The sequence below is a fragment of the Lactuca serriola genome, chromosome 6, assembly GCF_051521515.1.
Source record: "Lactuca serriola cultivar US96UC23 chromosome 6, Lser_US96UC23_V15, whole genome shotgun sequence".
NCBI lineage: Eukaryota > Viridiplantae > Streptophyta > Magnoliopsida > Asterales > Asteraceae > Lactuca > Lactuca serriola.
The window spans coordinates 161,589,958-161,601,731 of record NC_136413.1 but is presented as its reverse complement, the minus strand read 5'-3'; the positions used below and the strand labels follow the sequence as shown (position 1 = coordinate 161,601,731).

At 37.6% G+C, this 11,774-nt stretch overlaps 2 protein-coding genes across 2 annotated transcripts; one reads left to right on the top strand and one right to left on the bottom strand.

Annotated features, from left to right (window-relative positions):
- Positions 1 to 550: 550 nt before the first annotated feature.
- On the top strand, positions 551 to 2,675 carry LOC145057205 (ras-related protein RABD2c). The gene is made up of 8 exons (XM_079004985.1): positions 551 to 772; positions 1,361 to 1,433; positions 1,518 to 1,565; positions 1,656 to 1,703; positions 1,787 to 1,858; positions 1,957 to 2,112; positions 2,191 to 2,294; positions 2,415 to 2,675. Exons 1-8 carry the CDS (start codon positions 759 to 761, stop codon positions 2,509 to 2,511), a joined length of 612 nt encoding a protein of 203 aa, XP_078861111.1. The 5' UTR covers positions 551 to 758; the 3' UTR covers positions 2,512 to 2,675.
- Positions 2,676 to 3,612: 937 nt separating this feature from the next.
- Positions 3,613 to 5,684, bottom strand: LOC145057204 (RGG repeats nuclear RNA binding protein A-like). Its single transcript, XM_079004984.1, has 7 exons — positions 5,360 to 5,684; positions 4,861 to 5,164; positions 4,720 to 4,785; positions 4,509 to 4,632; positions 4,266 to 4,424; positions 4,147 to 4,203; positions 3,613 to 4,028 (listed from the first exon to the last, which is right to left on the bottom strand). The coding sequence occupies exons 1-7, from the start codon at positions 5,532 to 5,534 to the stop codon at positions 3,846 to 3,848; spliced, it is 1,068 nt and encodes a 355-aa protein (XP_078861110.1). The 5' UTR covers positions 5,535 to 5,684; the 3' UTR covers positions 3,613 to 3,845.
- Positions 5,685 to 11,774: the final 6,090 nt, after the last annotated feature.

Here is an 11,774-nt window from a genome sequence, read left to right as displayed (position 1 = left end):
GCGTCAATTATCCTCCACACTATTAAAATAGACCGTAATGTCCTCTCCTCAATGAATACAATCACAAAACAATCAATTAATGATTCAAATATTCGGTCCTGATATTCATGAATATCGTTGGCATGTTGGTTGACCCAATGGGAATCGGAAGGAACTTGTGATAGCATGTCTTATTAGTAGTGGTAGAAAGAAATTGAGTTTGAAGAGGAGAGAACAAATTGTAAGAAATTATGACTTGAAGATGGTAGAACAAGATTGAAAGAAATTGCAATTATATTTAAACCAGACTTTAAATCTTATATCTGAAATTTAAAATAAAACATAATTTTTTTTGAATATTTGTGAAACCTAAATAGCAAAATAGGTATTATGAAATTAGAAAATTTGCAAACAAATTGTGAATTTATTTTCATAAAAAAAATTGTATTATATCACGAAATAAAATCATTTTCGTTAACCAGTTTTGCAAGAAAAGTATTTAACAAATTAAAATGTGATATTTCATAACCTTTTCGTGATTAACCCTTTTCCAAAAACGCGTGTCAAATTTGTTTCTATTCAATACGTCAACCCCCACCATACCTACATTCTTTTAAAGACTCCGACATTGCTGGCATCTTCATCAATTCTTCAACGAAATCGTTTACTTTTAAGCTTTATCTCCGGCGAAGATTCCGTTTTCCCGTCGATCTCCCCAGTAGTTATTGAAATATCTCGGCGTAACCTCGATTTAGTCGATCTCGACTCTATACACGAAGATGAATCCCGAATAGTATGTTCTTTCTTCTAGTCAAACCGCAGATATTCTGATTGTTAACTCAATTTCCGCTTTTCCGACTTGTATCTGATGTGATTCTTCTAGATCTATGTTTATTGAATTGGTTTTTTAAGATTCTCAGTTTATTCTTTGATTAGTTGTGTACTTATGGATTGTGACGAGTTAGGGTTGTATTATCGTCCTAAATTGGGGATTTTTAGATCAAATTAAATCGTTTTTCGTACGATCTATTCAGTAATTTCGCGCAAGGTCTATTGAATAACTGAAATCGGTATATCTTATTAGATATTCTAGGAAGCTTCGTTTCCTGTATTCTGAATTTTCTCTGGAGTTTTAATTTTGAAGTATGAATTTTGATATTTTGAGTAGTTAGTTATAGCTAATATTATATGTTTTTCAATGGTTGAATAGGATTTTAGCAGTTCATGGATTCGTAGAGTTGTAAATTGTAACTAGTGTGATTGTTTTAAACTTGTAGATCCTTACATCAAAATATGTAGATTGATATGATAATATACTTGCATGTCTTCTTGCTATAACTAAGGGCAAAATTCAAAATTAATGGTTCCCTTCCTCCTGTAGTGACTACCTCTTCAAGCTTCTACTCATTGGAGATTCAGGAGTTGGAAAATCCTGTCTCCTATTGCGATTTGCTGTAAGTTCCTCATTCTCCTTTTTCTAATAATCATAAATCCGCCCCATTTATTTTCAACTTATTTATACACTTTTTATACTCCAGGATGATTCATACTTGGAAAGTTACATCAGCACCATTGGTGTAGACTTTGTAAGTAATTATTTATCAAGTTTTCATTTATGACATGATTACATTTTGATAAAAATAATTTTTTCACAAGTTATGATGTCTTTTCCACAGAAAATCCGCACAGTGGAACAAGATGGCAAAACAATTAAGCTCCAAATTGTAAGTTTTTATTCATCCATTATCAAAACATGTTCCCATTTTCTTCTAGAAATTTACATATTCTCCCATTATTCTGTATACAGTGGGACACTGCTGGACAAGAACGTTTCAGAACAATCACCAGCAGCTACTATCGTGGAGCCCATGGCATTATTGTAAATAACTCATTATAAAAAATCATTCTTGCTATGATATTTTTAAAGAAAATTGGAATTTAAAAATTTTAAATTTAAAACACTTATTTTTCTTGCAGGTTGTTTATGATGTGACAGATCAAGAGAGTTTCAACAATGTAAAACAATGGTTGAGTGAAATCGATCGTTATGCTAGTGAGAATGTCAACAAGCTTCTTGTTGGAAACAAATGTGATCTCACTTCTCAGAAAGTCGTGTCTTATGAAACTGGAAAGGTAAATTAAAATAATGTTTAATTATTTTTAAATAGTTTAAGTGAATGAAAAATACTAAAAAGAGTTAATTGTGTGTAGGCATTTGCTGATGAGATTGGGATTCCATTCCTTGAAACAAGTGCCAAAAGCTCCACCAATGTGGAAGAAGCTTTTATGGCTATGACTGCTGAAATTAAAAACAGGTTTCATTTATATTATTTCACATTTTCTTAATAAATATATAAAAGTAAAAAATAACAAGAGTAAAGTACATTGCTATTTCTTGCAATTTGGACTGATAAAATTTGGTGAATTGTATCCAGGATGGCAAGTCAACCGTCAATGAACAATGCTAGACCTCCTACTGTTCAGATCCGAGGTCAACCGGTCAACCAGAAGTCAGGATGCTGCTCTTCTTGAAGAAGGTCTTGAATCTTGATCATGGTTTTATTCTTTTCGAATTTAAAAAACAAAATGAATTCAGGGAACTTTGATGTACAAAGTAGGATAACACTTTGTTGAATGCCTGTTATTATTTTTATTGTTATGTTATACTGTTTGCAATTTGGCAAAAGTTTTAGCTACTTTTTTGTTTCCTTTGTATTTTAACAATATCCAGTGTGTTTCATGTTTTTTTTTGTTATAACTGAATAAGGATGACCTTATTCGACAGTTGATTTTTCAATATTTTGGGTAAACCAAATAAGTGATTAGATTACTATATCATTGTTGTGTCTATTTGTATATAACTGGTGGAATTTACTTTGCTGTTGTGTAAGTTGTCTAATGTTAAAACATTCCACTGGTTGTAAAAACATGTGTCAAAATTTATACTTTGTAAGCTTTCTAATGTTTAAGATGTGTTGTGTTTTTAATGGGAAAAATCCGACATAAAAGTTGAAACCAATTAAATCGTGTCCCTTGAAAGTTGTAACCAATTAAATGTATGTTTATGCTTAGATATTTTAGGACCTAAAAATGATTTCATTTGGACCTTTTTATAGCAAGAGAATTAATTACATAATAAACAAATCAAGGTACATTGCTATTTCTTGCATTTGATCATATTGAAATGGATGTAATAAGCAAATTGAATTACGATTTAGTTGCCATTAGTCCACTGTTATAATTAAAAAAGCGTTGGAATTCAAGGACATTAAACAAACAATAAAATTGAACCTATTATAATTGAATGTTTGTCTGGATTCTTATTGTTCCATGAAGTCCACACAATTGGTTTCTTTAAATCAATTGTATGACGATTATAACTTGAAAAAAGAAGTTTGATGCAAAAGATTATTTTTCCATATTAATCTAATACATAATATTATTAAATAAACCAGAAACGATTGGTACATAATAATATATGGGTTTAATACGTAATATGGGTTTAAATAAACGATTGGTGCAGATCCTATTTAGAAAAATTCCAAGGTTTTTGGTTATAAAACTTTAAGATGTTATGATATACTTGCTTAAACAAAATAAAACAACTAGGTTTCCAAATAAAAAACAAAACCATACCAAAAAAGACACCATTGACTATAAATTAAAATGGTTGATGAGTCATAACTGAAAGAAAACCCAAGGGCATGTAGCAGCCATACAAAGGTTATCTTCAAGATTTACACTCTTACAAAAACACCATAATATAATATCCTTAAAACAAGTCTTAAATACCACAAAACATCAAAGATTACCACTAATCAAAAACCCTAATAATAAAAACATGAAAGTAAATAATAACTCTCAACTCACTTGACACTCAAAGATGGAAATTGAGCCACATCCTCAATCGATGGTGCAACCACATTGTTCATCCGGGCCCCACCTACAAACCCTCCTCTAAACCCCCCACGCCCACCACGTCCCCTGCCACCACGTCCATTGACCCTTTCGCCCTCAGCAGGTTTCAGAAACTCCTCAATGCTTACAGACTACAAAATTAAACAAACAGACAAACTTCAACAACTATATGTGTTAACACAAGATATATGTATAGATTTTACATATATTGTATATACATAAAGATGTTCAGAAAGTTAACTACTCTACCTTCTTGGCCTTTTCTTCCTTATCAGCAGCTTCTTTTCGCTTATCCTTCTCAGAACCCTAATCAGAAAATGAAATTAAAAACTATATATGATGAAAAATATATTTAAAGAAAGATTTACCAGTTTAACAAAGATGTCTTCTTCATTCTTTTTGTTGGAAAGCAATTGCATTTTTGCCAAATCTTTGTCCAATCCAACCTTTCTTTCCTCAGTCTTCAAAGAGGTCAAAGCTTTCCTCTTCTCTTCTAGAACTTTCTCATATTCCTCAAGGGTCATCTCCTGTAATTAAAGATCTAGAAGATGACAACAAAATATGGGAATATCTCAAGTTAGGGTAAACAAGGGTTGAAAAGGTAATTTCACCTTCTCTTCTGGCTTCTTTTCCTCTACCACATCCACAGTGTTTTCTTGGTTCGCATCTGCTCCATTTTCTTGTTTCTCAGAATCCACAATCTTTTCAGTTTCAGTTACAGGTTCTTCGGTCTCACTACATCATAAAGAATCAAAGAACGATTAATAAGCGGATTGAAGATTTTCTTTACAGAAGAAGAAGCTGAAATGTGTGTGTACTTACGGTGCAACCTCATCGGTGGCGGTTCCCCAGTTGCCACGACCTGCACCTTCACGCTTGAACTCGTTTCTACAGAAAGAAACCGATGAATCAGATCATGAAACGAACTATTGAGTTAAGTTTAAGATGTAGAGAAGTACTAACCCTCGGCCGGTTCCACTGCGGCGTTCGAAAACCCTTCTCGGGCGTTCGCCTTCTGTGGCGTCTCCGTTAGTGTAGCCGCCGCGTCGTCCGCCGCGGTTTCCATAACGGGGTGCACGTCTTTCGGTGGCCTTATCGGCGTCTCCATTCTCCGAAGCTCTGTAACCACCGGAAAATCCATTGTTGTTGCCAAAGGAATTCTCATCGTCGGCTGATTCACGATTGAAACCACCACGTCCGCCTCTGCCTGTTCCACGGCCACCAAAACGGTTTCCTATACGTTGACCATCGGTCCTCGCCTCTCGCACTGTATGTGAAATCGAAATGTATACTCGGTTAAAATGCACAAAATCAAATCAATACATTGTATAAATCGGGATATCTATGCACATTCATCGCATAATGTGGAAAAACATAAGTAATCATCCAGATCAACAGATTTAATTTCTAATTTGCATCACGGCTCGAAGAAATTATACAGAACGGAAGCAATAATACGTACCAGCCTGAGCAGGAGGAAGCGGCTTGGAAGGAAGCTTGGCTGCTGGCTTAGCAGCCACACCACCAACCGGAGATTTCTTGGTGGTTGGAACAGCCACCGGAAGCTTAGCTAAAAGCTGAATGGGGTCATCGTTATCATCATCGCCCAAAAGATCGAAAGGGTTGGTTGACGACATTTTTTTCGAAACAAAAACGAAAAAACTCGAACTTTCCGATGAAGAATTGACTACGAATGAGTATGAAAATCCCTATAAAGTGTGTATTGTGACCATGAATCGATTCAATCAGACGTTACAGAAGAAGTGAGAGAGAGATGTGTGCAAAACGGGAGGGAAAAAGAAGTGGGGATGCGGTAGAAAAACCCTACCAAGGCGGCATGTAATGTCAATATGGCTTAAACCTAATCTTGAAAGCCCATTGGTGTTTTGTTATGGTGTGGCTGGGGTTCAGCGTAGTGTTGTGTGTACCTTAGTTAAAAAAAAATAAGAGAAAAATAATAAACACCATGTTTATAATCAGGTTGTTAATTTTAGATACGATACGGATAAATGAGTTTGGGTTTAGTTTTTCAATCCACCAGTTCGTTTATTAAACAGGTCATATATGAGTTTGTCAAAAAACATATGGGTTGACCCGTCGATCCGTTTAGAATTTTGATAAAAAAATTATATATTTTTAAATGTATTAAGTATTATTTGTAGGAATGTAGGATACTATGATAGGATACCTTTGTCTTCCATAAGGTTATTGACCTTTTGCCTCGTGACCTTAACCATTTGCTGATTTGCACCATGTTTGCTCTGAATAATCTCACAAATACAAAATTGAATAAGCCCTCTGATGAACGAAGAACGATTACGGCAGCACTAAATACTGATGAATGATTGAAGTCATTGAACGACGCCTGAACAATGAGTCACGTCTAAATGACGAATGCAATATGTTGTTGTTGCGCCTGAACGATTGACTTCCGATTCCAACCTGCAATCGGTTTGTTGTTGTTGCCCTACACTTCTTCGCTTACTTTCTCTCAATCTTTTGTTTTGGACGATTGGACCTCTGGTATGTTGCTTAAGTTGTAATGTACTAATGTCTATATGTGCTAACTTTCACATATTAATACATAGTTGCTTAATCTGTATTACAGATTTTGTAATGTTTATGCGAATCATTGCTTAATATGTGTGTAATCTGTTAAATAATAATATGTATAAGTGTATGTGAAGTGTGAACGGTAAATAGTTTCTTCATTTACATCTAGAATTTATTCATGTTTAATTATAATTTTATTTATGGAATCTGACTCACGAACCCACGAACCCAAATCCGACTCACGAACCCACGAACCCAAATCTGACCCACGAACTCGCCAACCTATGAACTCATATAAATAAGTGGATTGACAGGTCGTATATGAGTTTATGTTCCAAACTCGTCAACCTGTGACATATATGGTTAAATGGTTGTGTTCGGGTTGGTGCATTTTGACCCGCCAACTTGCCGATCCACAATTGTCATGCTTATAAACAACAAATTTCTTCATACATAACAATTTATGCTTTATAGACTTGTACTATACAATATTTTAAAACATGGATTATTGTGTATAGTGAAAAAAAACATTTGTGTACGAATCAGCTCCCAATGAATATTAAGTGGTATTCACAAAAATTTTCACATGTTTTTTCAATATCACCAAAAGTATTAAGGTTTTTGTAGTTTACAAATTTGACTACATACTCTGAATACATTATTTCGACCAAATATTTGTTGGTCCAAAATAAAATTCGAAGTATGGTACCGATTGTATCTAATAATCACGTTCGAGTAGATTATCTAAAACGAAAACCCTAATTCGAAATACGAAGAATATATCAGAAATGTTCTAATTTACCTTTAAAATATGTTGTTGGTGTGTGGGTTTTGTAGTTGGTTTCATTTTTATTGATTTTTTTTTTTTTGAGTAAATAAGTATTAGAGTAAGTTATAAAAATGGTCCATATAATTGTCATGAAATTACATTGGCAATCCAAATTTTGTTTTTTTAACTATATGTTCCTTATGTATGCCATTTATTTTTAACTATATTGCTAACTATATTGGCTGTCCAAATTACATTGGCACTCCAAATTTATTTTTAACTATACTGCTGACATTTCATGGTAGGATTTGGGTGCGAAAAATATATATCATGATCTAAGATGCAAGTATTGGTGGCCTTGTGTGAATAGGGATATAGTTTGGTTTGTGGAGTAGTATCTGACTTCTCGAAATGTCAAGGCCGAGCATCAGTGCCCTCACGGAAAATTGCAGCCATTGGAGGTCCCATTATGGAAATGTGAGCATATCACCATGGATTTCATCATGAAGCTACCTAGGACTGCAAAGGTTTTGGATGCTATCTAGGTGATTGTTGATCAATTGAACAAGAGTGCTCACTTTATGGACATCTAGGAGAGCTCATCTGCTGAAAATTTAGCAGAAATTTATGTCTGTGAGGTGATTGCTCGCCATGGGATGTCTACCTCGATTGTTTCAGATTGGGATGCCCGTTTCTCTTCCAAATTTTGGAAGATTTCCACGAGGAATCGGGTACCCAGTTACACCTTAGCACCGCCTACCATCCGTAAACGGATGGACAGAGCGAACGGATTATCCAAATGCTCGAGGATATGTTGAGAGCATGTGTCCTAGACTTCGGTGGGAGTTGGGACTCCTACATCCCTTTGGCTGAGTTTTCATATAACAACAACTACCACACCAACATTGGTATGCCACCCTTTGAGCTCCTCTATGGGAGGAAGTGCATGACCTTGATTTGTTGGGGAAAGGTTGGCCAGATAGTCATGGGGAGCACTTTGACAGTTCTCAGGATGATAGAGCTTATTCAGCAGGTTAGGCAGAGACTTCAAGCAATTTAGAGTCGCCAGGAGATCTATTGTAACACCGAAATTTTCAAAACAAATTTCTCATTTAAATTCGCTTATTTCTTTAACACATTTCATAAAAATCTCATGTTTATTTAAATTAAAAATCATGACTCTTTTGTTCAATCAATTAATAAACCAGGATCCTCCAAAACAAACGCTTCTTCTGGTGTGTACAATCGAGTCGGTGCCGTCCTGTGATTCTGAGGAAACCTGAAACACATAACACAAAACACTGTAAGCACGAAGCTTAGTGAGTTCCCCAAAATACCACTCTAACACATATTAGCCACTCAAGGCTATAACTCTATTGACCTTCTGGTCAGTGTGTCTTAGTGGGACCCTCTAGTCCCAACACTTTGTGGACCCTCTGGTCCTAGCTCTGTGGACCTTCTGGTCCTAACTCTGATATACACACAACATAAATCACATAGAAATAATGCAGTGCCACACATCGCATAGATAGCATACAATAACTCTATCACTTAACTCTGTTACTATAACATCCTAGAATATCAGAAGTAGAGTTGAAGGGCTAAAAGTGTAAGTGGGAAAGGGCAACTCGGCGAGTCCACGAGTGGACTTGGCGAGTAAGGTCGCGACTCTGGTCACGTGTTAAGTGACCAACTCGGCGAGTAGCATGGGTGGACTCAGCGAGTTGGTGCTGAGTGGAGAAAACCCTAATTTCTGAGGTTGATCCCTATATAAAGAACATAACACTTCTTCCCCAGCCTCTTTACCTCCCCTTTGAGTTCTAGAAACCCTAAATTCGTGTGAGCCTTCCTTGGTGAGAGATTAAAGCCTTGGAGGAGGTAATCTTGGAAGGAAATTGAAGAGCAAGAAGAGTGGAGCAAGGGGCTTTGCAGAGAATTGGTTCATTCATCAGTGGGGGCCTTCATTTGAGGTAATAATCTTCTGTTTGAGCCTTTGTACATCTAGATCTATCATTTGTGGGGGAGTTTTGGGGCATCAATGAGGTCCATCTCGAGTTTGGTGTAAGATCCGAGGTTGCTACCTCAGATCTAGGTTGTTAATGATCCAGAAAGCCATAAAGTCTATGCTCAAGAGTTGTTGGTGAAGTTCTTTTGTCCCAAACCCTAGACCTAGAGTGTAAAATAGGGATGAAAGTGGGTCCAAACCCGGACCGGATGGACCCAGACCCGGAAAACCCGGAACCGGTTAACGGGATTTTATAGAACCGAAAACCGGACCGGTATATAGGAACCGGTTCCGGTTCGGTTTCGGGTATGGTTCCGGGTAAAGTGGGTCTAGAACCGGAAAACCCGGAAACATCAAAGTGGGTAGGTTGGAACAGGATAAAGTGGAAACCACAATTAACAAAATTAGAGTCTAAAATCATGTACAAACTCTAAAATACACTTTGGAAAAACCCGCATGTCAATCCGAATTTAAACGAATGAGATATACTTGTGTTAATATTTTCACATAATACAAAGTATAAAAACAAATAGCTAAAAAGTTGAAAATTTTCAGTTTTGATATCCCGACTTCGGAGGACTGTAAATCATTGAATGTTAAACCAAAAATGACAAAATTATAGTCTAAACTCATGTACAAACTGTAAACTAGAAGTTGGAAAAAACCACATGTCAATCCAACTTCAAACGAATTAGATATGCATGTTTTAAAACTTTCACCGAATACAAAAAAACTAAAAACTTTCAACTTTGGTATCTCAACTTTTGAGGACTGTAAGTCAATGAATATAAAACTAAAAATGACAAATTTATAGTCTAGAATCATGTACAAACTCTAAACTACATGTTGGAAAAAACCGTATGTCAATTGGAGTTGAAACGAATAAGATATGCATCTTGTAAACGTTTCACAAAAAGTGGTTCCGGCCCTAAAAGTGGTTCCGGTTCCAAAAACCGGTTCCGGATTTTAGACCCGGTTTACCCGGACCCGATGGACCCAAACCCGGATTACCCGGAACCCGGATAAAGCCAATTTTTAAACCCGGAACCGGACCCGGTTCTATATATTCCGGTTCTAACGGGTCCGATTCCGGTTCCGGTCCGGTTTTCCGGTTCTAAATCTCATCCCTAGTGTAAAATGCCTAGATCTCTTTGGATCCACGTAAAGTTTGCCACTTTACGTGATGGATGGCTTGTAAAAGAGTAGGTCTATGGTTTAGAGCTTCTGCATGGCTTGGAAAGCCTCTGTATGGTTTCAGATCTAGGGGTACTCAGCGAGTCACAAGGGTGTACTCGGCGAGTTGCTTGAAGATAGGCTGGAACTCGACGAGTTGGTTGCAGATAGCCTTGCACTCGGCGAGTCTGTTCTTGGACCCGACGAGTCTGGTCGTGAGGTCCTAAACTTTCTTCTGGTTGAGCTGTGAATTGGTGAGTCAAGGAATGACTCGGTGAGTTGAGTGTGAAAGGACTCAGAGTTGTTGGACTCGGCAAGTTTCGGGGTGACTCGGCGAGTTGAGTCGCGGATTGGGGAAGTTATGTGCTTGGTGACTCGGCGAGTCATCGGGTTGACTTGGCGAGTAGAGTCAGTTAGGGGTTGACTTTGACTTTGACTTTGACCAAGGGTTGACCAGTTGATTTCCAGCGACATTTTGGTAATTATTGGAATTTGTTTTGAGTTCAGTGTTTTAGTGGTTGGCCAGTGGTGAAGATCGTATCAGTGGTTGGAGCAGCTTGGGTTTATCTGTTCAGTCGGCAGTTGCGAGGTGAGTTATCCTCACTATATCGACAGGGTCTACGACACCAAGGCCGACCCTTTTATCGGATTGTGATCCGGGTATCGTTGTTATGTTTTTGTTGTTGTGTTGTATCCTGGTAGTTAGGATGGTATATGTTAGAGACCTGGTTAAGGTCGGTATCCTGGTATATAGGATGATGCTATGCTAGTGACCGGTTAGGTCGGTATCCTGGTTAGGATGATGTTATGCTATGTGATCTGTTAGATCGGTTTGATTAGATGTGATATGTTATATGATTGAATGTTTATGTGCACATGGTTGTTGGACTGGGGTTGGGTTGAGGTGGGACCTGCTTTGTGCTATAGGCTAACATACCCAGGGTGGACCGGTTATCCCGAAGGCCCAGCGAGCGGTCCGGATAGGCTGTAGGCCCCAAGAGGGCGGACCAGACGTGCCGAGGCTCGGAGAGTGGACCAGGCCGACTGAAGCCCCAGTGCAGGCGGACCAGTCATACTGTAGACTCAAAGAGTGGACCAGGTGGATTGAAGGCCCGATGCGGGCGGACCAATCACACTGTAGACTCGATGTATGTGGTTAGACTCGGAGGGTGGACCAGGTGGACTGAAGGCCGATGCGGTGGACCAGTCACACAGTAGACCCGAAGTGCATGGTTGTTCTGTGTTCTGTTATGTTATGGCATGTTATGCGTGTATGGTATATGTGGTTGGTATTTTGGGGATATCTCACTAAGCTTTCGGGCTTACAGTTGTGTTTTAATGTTTTCAGGTTCTTCAGGAGACCGTGGCAAGGCAAAG

Excerpts from the sequence above, each read along its gene's own strand:
- LOC145057204 (XM_079004984.1), bottom strand. The coding sequence starts at position 5,534 with ATGTCGTCAACCAACCCTTTCGATCTTTTGGGCGATGATGATAACGAT. Across the intron at positions 5,165-5,359 it reads GCTTCCTCCTGCTCAGGCTG|TGCGAGAGGCGAGGACCGAT; the intron begins GTACGTATTATT and ends TTTCACATACAG. Across the intron at positions 4,204-4,265 it reads AAGACATCTTTGTTAAACTG|GGTTCTGAGAAGGATAAGCG; the intron begins GTAAATCTTTCT and ends TTTTCTGATTAG.
- LOC145057205 (XM_079004985.1), top strand. Across the intron at positions 1,434-1,517 it reads GTCTCCTATTGCGATTTGCT|GATGATTCATACTTGGAAAG; the intron begins GTAAGTTCCTCA and ends TTTATACTCCAG. Across the intron at positions 2,295-2,414 it reads ACTGCTGAAATTAAAAACAG|GATGGCAAGTCAACCGTCAA; the intron begins GTTTCATTTATA and ends AATTGTATCCAG.